Source organism: Nyctereutes procyonoides, unplaced genomic scaffold, assembly GCF_905146905.1.
Source record: "Nyctereutes procyonoides isolate TBG_1078 unplaced genomic scaffold, NYPRO_anot_genome, whole genome shotgun sequence".
NCBI lineage: Eukaryota > Metazoa > Chordata > Mammalia > Carnivora > Canidae > Nyctereutes > Nyctereutes procyonoides.
The window spans coordinates 23985202-23994259 of NW_026575024.1; the positions used below are offsets into that span (position 1 = coordinate 23985202).

General features: G+C 42.8%; 1 protein-coding gene across 2 annotated transcripts in view; it reads right to left on the reverse strand.

The window, feature by feature from the left end:
- The window catches only part of ACSS2 (acyl-CoA synthetase short chain family member 2), a 45412-nt gene extending 36642 nt beyond the window's left edge, over positions 1 to 8770 (reverse strand). Inside the window, exons 1-2 of one of the 2 annotated variants that reach the window (XM_055343766.1) lie at positions 8512 to 8770; positions 2884 to 3079 (exon numbers count right to left, since the gene is read on the reverse strand). In XM_055343766.1, coding sequence (XP_055199741.1) covers positions 2884 to 3079; positions 8512 to 8689 — 374 coding nt within the window. In that variant the 5' untranslated portion in view covers positions 8690 to 8770. The remainder of the gene's footprint in view (positions 1 to 2883; positions 3080 to 8511) is intronic. The other variant, XM_055343775.1, reaches the window with a different exon arrangement.
- Positions 8771 to 9058: the final 288 nt, after the last annotated feature.

The window sequence follows — 9058 nt, forward strand, 5'->3', positions numbered from 1 at the left end:
CTTCAGCCTGGGGCCTGATCCTGGGGTCCCAGGATCAAGTCCCATGTTAGGCTCCCTGCATGGAGCCTGCTTCTCCCTCTGCCTGTGTGTGTGTGTCTCATGAATGAATAAATAAAATCTTAAAAAAAAAAATCCAAGCTGTTCCTTTTTAATGACTTAAAAAGAAACAGATCAGAGGCACCTGTGTGGCTCAGTTGTTGAGCGTTAGCCTTTGACTCGAGTTGTGGTCCCGGGGTCCTGGGATAGTGTCCGCATCAGACTCCCTGCAGGGAGCCTGGTTCTCTCTCCGCCTATGTCTCTGCCTCTCTTTCTGTGTCTCTTATGAATAAATAAATAAATAATCTTTAAAAAAAGAAAAAAAGAGGGACTCCTAGGTGGCTCAGTGGCTGAGCATCTGCCTTTGGCTCAGGTGTGATCCTGGAGTCCTGGGATCAAGTCCTGCATCAGGTTCCCCATGGGGAGCCTGCTTCTCCCTCTGCTTATGTCTCTGCCTTTCTGTCTGTGTCTCTCATGAATAAATAAATAAATAATCTTTAAAGAAAGAAAAAAGAAACAGATCAGTTCTCAAAGTGCTCATGGGTGGTGGCAGAAACACCCCGATTACTGGAACTTTAAGGTCCTATTTGGGTTCAGTATAGTAATACCACCTAGAAGTTATGTTGCTGGAAGGAGGAGGTCTTAAAAAGTTCCCACTGTAAGGGGGCACCTGGGTGGCTGGGTAGGTTAAGCGACTGACTCTTGATACCAGCTATCGGTTCCAGGGTGGTACATTCAAGCCCTACATTAGATTCTGCTAGTGTAGAACCCATTTAAAAAAAAAAAAAAAGTTGGGCAGCCTGGGTGGCTCAGTGGTTTAGCGCCGCCTTCAGCCCAGGGCCTTATCCTGGAGACCTGGGATCGAGTCCCATATCGGGCTCCCTGCATGGAGCCTGCTTCTCCCTCTACCTGTGTCTCTGCCTCTCTCTCTCTCTCTCTCTCTCTCTCTCTCTCATGAATAAATAAATTCTTAAAAAAAAAAGTTGGGGCACCTGAGTGGCACAGTCAGTTAAGTGTCTGACTCTTGGTTTCAGCTCAGGGCACGATCTCAAGGTTGTGAGATCAAGCCCTGCATCAGACTTTGTGCACAGCATACAGACTGCTTAAGTTTCTCCCTCTCTCTCTCTCTCTGCCCCTCCCCCACTGTGCTCATGGCTCACTCCCTCTCTAATAAATAAGTAAATCTTAAAAAAAAAAAAAAAGTTCAGGGGTGCCTGGGTGGCTCAGTCGGTTAAGCCCTTGGGTCCTGGGATCAAGTTCCACGTTGGGCTCCCTGCTGAGCAGGGAGCCTTTTTCTTGTCCCTCTGCCCCATACTCATGCTTGCTCACTCTCTCTCTCTAGTGCTCTTTCTCTCTCAAATAAGTAAAATCTTTTTTTTTTATGTTTTTCTTTTTTTTTTTTTTTATTTATGATAGTCATACAGAGAGAGAGAGAGGCAGAGACACAGGCAGAGGGAGAAGCAGGCTCCATGCACCAGGAGCCCGACGTGGGATTCGATCCCGGGTCTCCAGGATCGCGCCCTGGGCCAAAGGCAGGCGCCAAACCGCTGCGCCACCCAGGGATCCCAAATAAGTAAAATCTTAAAAAAAAAAAAAAAAAAAAAGTTCCCCTGGGGAGGCACCATGATGTAGAGTTACCAGCAAGGAGTCAAACAGATTTGGGTTTGAACCCTGGCTCTAATACTTACTTACCCTCTTTATTCACTATTGTAACCCTCTGTGCTTCACGTCTTCACCTATATTACAAAGCTGCTGAAAGCTAATGTAAAGAATTAGAAGGATAGCATAGTGTCACAGTTATGAGTGTAAATTCTCTAACTCTACTACCTGGGTTTGAATCTCAGCCCTACTTCTTATTAGCTGTATGACTTTGGATAAGTCACTTAACACTTGGAATTTATTTTCACATATGTAAAATGAGGAAAACAGTGCATTCTTGGTTGTTAAGAATCAAATAAGGTATTTGTTAAGCATTTGAGCACAATGTCTAACATTATAGGGGAATGTCGTTGAAAAGATATGACCACTGATTTACCTGACAGACCCATGAGTTGGACCCGTAGGAGGCTTCTTACTCCCTTCCATGTCCTTGGAAGGTGCGTTCTACTTGCTTTTCCTGTTCCCAGAGGCTATTTCAAGGACAAAGCTTTGCTGTGGTGATGTGGTGTTGAAAACACCTGCACAGTACTGAGCCCACTTAGGACCTCTTTACAGACTTTTAAGATTTGGAGGGCAAGTGCAACAATCCATTCATCTTACTGCTGCCCCAAAACAAGCCTTGTATATAAGTTTTCTTTGCTTATTAAAACTGCCACCTACCAACCTGGAGTGGCCTGTCTCTTTCTTCAGTCTCTCCCTGCCCTCTGTTTATGGGAGCTGGTTTCAAATTACACCTGGGAAACTCCAGAAAGAACTGTGAACTAAAAGGTACTACATAGCTCACTCACAGACAATGATGACGACAGTCGTCCTGGTAGGGAAAAATTCAATATCCATTTCCTCCCAAAGCAAAATGAGAAAGAATGCTACTCAGTCCTGTTTGCTTCTATTTACCCTCTCCCCTCTTTTCTCTCCAACTACAAGCCAAGAATACTAGACTAGAAATCAGGACACTTGGTTCTGAATGTTGGTTCAGTCACATACTAGTTATGTGATTTTACGGAAGTCACTTAACTCACTTGAGGTATTTTTCCTCATCTGAAATTAACAATACCTTACTTACTCTTCCAGGTTGTTGCAAGCATCAAATAAGTTAATATATTTTAAAGTACTTTGTGAACTGTGAAACACTATATAAATGTGAAGGGTGACTTTATCTGTCACAGACTTCAAGATAGATGTTTTTACCAGTAAAAAGCAACTTTATCTCCAAGTTTTTTCTCGTGGACAATTCGATCTAGTACGTTGTAGCAGATGTTAGTAGTTGCTCCTTTCATCCACTCGATGAAGATTTTTCCTTTAGTCACATCAAAATTGTACTGGAGGAATGGGCCAGGACACGAGGTCTTCCAGTAAAATTCCTTGGCAATGTCTCCCCAAAACTCTGCAACAGAAAGGAAAGCCCAGAAATCACTAAGATTCTCAGACATATGTATCCTCAGATGGCTTACTAGTCTATGACAGGAATAAGTCACAACTTCTCTGCCCTCCACTCCAGGACTTACCACCTAGATCTCTCCTCTATCGTCTAATCTTATCACCTACTACTTTCCTAACCTACCTTCTATTCCCATGAGCTAAATCTTGACTAAAATTTCTTCCTTCTCTCCTCAAAACTGCCATTCCATTTTCCATCATCTTTTTAAAAATATTTTATTTATTTGACAGAGCGAGAGCACAAGCAGTTGAAGTGGCAGGCAGAAGGAGAGGGAGAAGCAGGTTCCCTGCTAAGCAAGAGGCCCAATGCAGGGCTCAATCCCCGGACCCTGGGATCATGACCCAAGCTAAAGGCAGCCACTTAACTGAGCCACTGAGGTGCCCCCCATTTTTCATCATCTATTCAAATCATAGCCACCCAGTGCTATCATTGTGATAGCACTTAGTATATTGCTAGTATATCACTAGCTATACTAGCAAGTAGCTAGTATCACTAGCTACTGTGATAGTAGCTTAGTATATTGTAGTCAATCAGTAAATTTTTTTTAACAAATTAGTAAGTAAAAGGAAGAAATCCTTTACCCACAGTCTTCCAACATATGTAATATCTTTCTCTTAATTTGTTCATTCACTCTCGGCAATTATTTAATGAATATCTCTTTCTCCTACTACCTCTTGCCCAAGTGTTACTTGCTATGTGCCAAATGTTGCTTTAAGCTTTTTATATGTATTATCTCATTTAGTCTTGACCACAACCAGAAGAGGTAGGCTTCATTTTCATCCGCATTTCATTGATTTAAAAGTCAAGGCTCAGAGAAATTAAATAATTTGCCCTAGGTTAAACAGTTACAAAGTCAAGATGTGAACTGCCCTGAGGATGATAATTTTGCTAAAATCTAAATGACAAATAAGAATTTTTCTTCATTTCCTCACCAGGAACAGAGTCCCATTGGATAGAAAGGAACCAGGGGTATGTGTTAAAAGAAACTCCTTGAGGCTGAAGTACTAAGAGTAAGAGAAAGAATAGCAGGAATTGATGCACAAACTGGGCAGATCATGCAATCCTTCTGGGCATGATAAGGAATTTGATATTTATCCTAAGAGGAATGGAAAGCCATTGTAGGATTTCAAGGAGAGGGACATGATCAGATTAATAATCTTAAAATATTCCCCTGGCTGTTCTGTAGACAATGTATTCAACAGGTAAAACATGTAATTGCAGAGTACTTAGGATATTGTCAGTACAAAATCAGGAGCTAGAAGGGAAGGAGAGACACACTTAGAATCATAAGAATGAAAGGAACTTTAGAGATTATCACCCCTTCATTTCACCAATAACAAACCAAATTCATAGAGGCAAGTAAAGTGACTTGCTCAAGGTTACGTGATTCAGTTTATACAATCTACTTGGAAAGATAAGACTAACACATGAAATACTTTAGAACATGCAAGACAGGATATAGTTGAAACCTAAATCACATGGTGTACAACTTACAAACAATTTAAGGAATCCAAATTAAATCAATCCTAAGGTGCCATTATATACCTATAAAACTAGCAAAGATTTTTAAAAAAAGATCTAAAAAAAAAGAGTGGTGGGGCAGCCCCAGTGGCTTAGCGGTTTAGCGCCACCTTTGGCCCAGGGTGAAGGATTGAGTCCCACATCAGGCTCTCTGCATGGAGCCTGCTTCTCCCTCTGCCTCTTTCTCTCTCTCTGTGTGTGTGTGTGTGTGTGTGTCTAATAAATAAATAAATAAAATCTTAAAAAAAATGAGTGATACTGTAAAAGAGATACTCTTATATGATAATGGCATTGTAAGAAATTGTCATAATCTTACTGGATACCAGAGCAATGACTAATGAGAGCCATAAAACTTTTTCTATCCTTTCATCTGCTAACTTAATTTTGGGGAACACAATACAAAAAAAAAATGTCAAAGAAAAAATAAAGTGATTGCTAAAGAGATGTTTAAAGTAACACTATAACATTGAAACTGGAAACAACCCAGGAGCCCAACAATTAAAAAAAAAACTGATAAAAACTAGTAATACTACTAGTAGTATCACAGAATACTAAATGGCCACTAAAGAGAGAGAAAATGGGAGGTGGCATTTTAGTGAATACCGTTCCTGTACCAGTCATGGAGCTAATCTCATTGAATCTTTTTTTCAAAAAGATTTTATTTTTAAATAATCTCTACATCCAAGGTGTCTCACACTCAAAACCTTGAGATCAAGAGTTGCATGCTCTACTGAGCGAGCCAGTCCAACGCCCCTCATTAAATCTTTTTTTAATATTAAAACACTCATAATTGAAGAATTTTTATTTCATGTACAATGAGTTAGCATGAAGGTAGGTATCTTGGATGACCCATTCAAAGTTTGCCTAATCCAATTTAATTAAGTCTGTATCCCTCACATATAAACAGAAACACTGGCAGCCCATATTAAGGCTGTATTTCCCAATTAGACCACGCTGGTTTGAGCATAGGTGGCAAGAAGGAGAACCCTGGCCAAACCTCCTAAGATGGCTCCAGGAGAGCTGCTGGTGACCCATCTTGCTCTCTCAGATGCAATGAAGCAAAAGGCCTCAATGAATCTTTATATGGCCCTATGAAGTACACATTAATTATCCTACTCTTATGAGAAAACCAAAGAAAACCAAAGCTCAGGAAACATAGGAAACTCTCCCAAGGACCACATAGCTAGAAACCAGTATACACAATCAGGTCGGTTGTTACAACTACATCAAGTACATGTATATACTCAAAAACATTTTTAAGTGATAATAGTAGGCATAGATTAGGTAAAACTATTTATGAACCACATTTATGTGTATCAATAAGAATGAAGAAAACTGAGTATTATGAGCACTTAGTTTTGTTTTGGGGGGTTTTGTTTTGTTTTGGTGGAGGTGTTGAAATCTGGAGGTTTTGCTGACACATATTCTAACTACAGAAGAAGTTCAGAAGATTAAAAGATGAGCATGGACCGAATGATCAGGGAGTTGTGTAGAATTGGTGGAATTTGACTAGGTAGAGAGGAGCAGAAAGAAATAGGCAAAGGCAAGGAGATAGGAAAAAAACCTTTGTGTATCCAGTATATCAATGAGAATGACTTGTCTAGAATAAAGGGTGTGGTAGGAAATAGCAAGAGGTAAGAATAGAGAAGTGAGGTAAAGCTAATTATCCAGACCTTGAAAGAAATGCAGAATTTTAATCTGAAATTGGAGGAACCATGGAACTTGGAAGTTTTTGAAGTGACATATGAAAGTAGTATTTCCAGAATATCAATCTAATAGTTTTTATTTTAGATAACTCTAAAGAGAGATTGAAGGTGGGTGAGCCCAGGGGACAGGAGAACCAATTAGGAGGTTGCTTCCTTGAATTAAAAGGTTCTGTGGGAAAGGAAGAAAAGGTAATCAGAGACATTTTGAAAGAGTATTTAACAGAATTTTGTGAAATTCTGTCTGTTCAGACTGTGGGGTCAGGGAAAATGGAGAGTATAGCTATCAGTAGTATAGATTCTGTAGTCCAGACTACCTTAGTTCAAATCCCAGATCCACTGCTATGTAGCTTTGTGACCTTGTGCAAGTTAACCTCCCGATGCTTGTTTTCTTCTTTATATAATGGGGATATCAGTCTCTACATCAAATCAAACAGGATGTGTGCTGAGTATGCAGTAAATAATCTTAAATGAGATATGTAGATAGAAAAGAATCTATCTATGGTTGATAGATCTTTTTAGAGGAGAAGATGATGAAAGAGATTTAGTTTGGGATACTGCCATTGACAGGGATTAGAAAATTAAGGTGAAAGCAGATTTGGGAGAGAAAATTGGTAAATCCCAGTCACAGCCATGTTAAATATGGTCTAACATCAAGGTGTGTGAATAAAATGGTCTACAGACCTATGAAATTTGGGATCAGCGCATAAGTGGGATCCTGGGCACAGGGCTAAATATATAGAAGTTATTATTATAGAAATAGACATAAAACAAATGAACTCGGGATCCCTGGGTGGCGCAGCAGTTTGGCGCCTGCCTTTGGCCCAGGGCACGATCCTGGAGACCCGGGATCGAATACCACATCGGGCTCCTGGTGCATGGAGCCTGCTTCTCCCTCTGCCTATGTCTCTGCCTCTCTCTCTCTCTCTCTCTCTCTGTGTGTGTGACTATCATAAATAAATTAAAAAAGAAAAAAAAAGAAAGGAAGGGGAAAACAAGCTCTCCTCCTTAAAAAAAAAAAACAACAAATTAACTCATGATGGGGAAAAAATATAGAGAAGAGAAGTGAAAACAGGTCTGAGGATTCAAACTTGGACACTGCCTGTAACAGTCAACCCACTCTACCCTTGATTCAATCCTGTCTTGCATTACTCAGTAATTGTTTTGTCCACGTTGTTCTTATTGTTATCACACTAACCACCATTTATTGAATGCCTACTGTGCATCAGGCACTCAATAACGTAACACTCATCACCTGCTTTAGACCTCAAACAAACCTGGAGGCAAATATTATCTGCATCTTGCAGACAAGAAAAGGAATCACAGGTTTAAAACTCTGCTTAAGACCACACAGTGAATGAGCGGTAGACACAGGATCTAAATCTAGATTTTTCTAGGTTTGATTCATTGCCCACGCTCATCCCACTATCAAACACAGTGCTGCCTCCCAACTCCTTGACCCCTTACCCAGACTGAGGGCAAGAGCAAAGAATTTTCCTCACACATTCTTAAAGACAGAGGCCTATCTCAAAATTTCTGAGTTATGAAAATCCCAGCCTAACTTCTTTTTTTTAAACGTGGCATTTTAGTGACTTGTTCAGTCTCACGTTGCGTAATTTTCCCTGGGATTTATGAAACATGAAAAACAGATCTGGGACTCCGTTACTAATTTGGGGGACCCCAAGATGGGAACCAGACCGGCTACTGACCCTCAACAGTTGAGACTAAGTAACAGTAACACAGTAACAGTAAAAAGGTGTGAGGAGGCAACAGCTGAATTGGCGTGCAAGTGAGCAAAGAAAGTTGTGTGGCTCTTCTTCCCTCAGGGCGCCCCTTCACCTCTGAGAACCCATCCTCTCATGTTTGGAACGCTCCTTTTCTCATGGAACTTTCGCTCTCCTCAAGGAAGCCCCATCTCCTCACGAAATTTCCAAGTTGCCAAGGAACTCAACTCCTAGAGAACCCTCAGCTCCTCACAGAACCCTCCTCCTCCCCACAGAAGCCCCGTGTCCTCCCGGAACTCCTTTTCTATCTCCTCCAAGAACCCCCTCATCTCTTCACGGACCACGCCAAGCGCCCATTTCCTCACTCGTCTGGGAACCCCCACTTCTCCCCTCACTGACCCTGCCCAGGGCCGTCCGGGCCCCGCCTCACCTCGCGGCTGCTCCACCGAGCGCCGGTGCAGCTCGCGGTAGCGCTGCAGCGACGGGACGTGCGCGGAACGACTGACCTCGGGCGGCGGAGACCAACTCCGCACCCGGTTCCGGGTTCCAGCCTCCTCCCGCTCCCCGCTCCCGCTGCCGCTCCGGCTCCGCTCCTCCGGAAGCCCCATAGCGTCAAGCTCCAAGCGCTGTAACAGCCTTCACGGTCGCTCCTAGCGCCTGGGCGAGGAAAACAGGCTGGCCGAGGGGCGGGGCCTTAGGCGAGAAGGAGAGACCGGGCGGGCGGGGGCGGGGCGGAGGCAGACCCGGCAGTGGACGGCTTGGAGGGGCGGAGCCACGCCCGATGTGGGCGGGACCAGGGCTAGCAAAGACACCGATAGGGAGAAGTCGAATATTGCTTGAGGGCTAGGGGCGGGGCTGGCTGCGGAAGGGGTGGAGCCGTAGAGTGAGCAGAAGGGGCGGAGCCGGGAGTGACAGGAGAGGTGGAATTTTGGAGTGACAGAGGAGGGGAAGGGCCAGGCGTGACCGTAGAGGAGGTG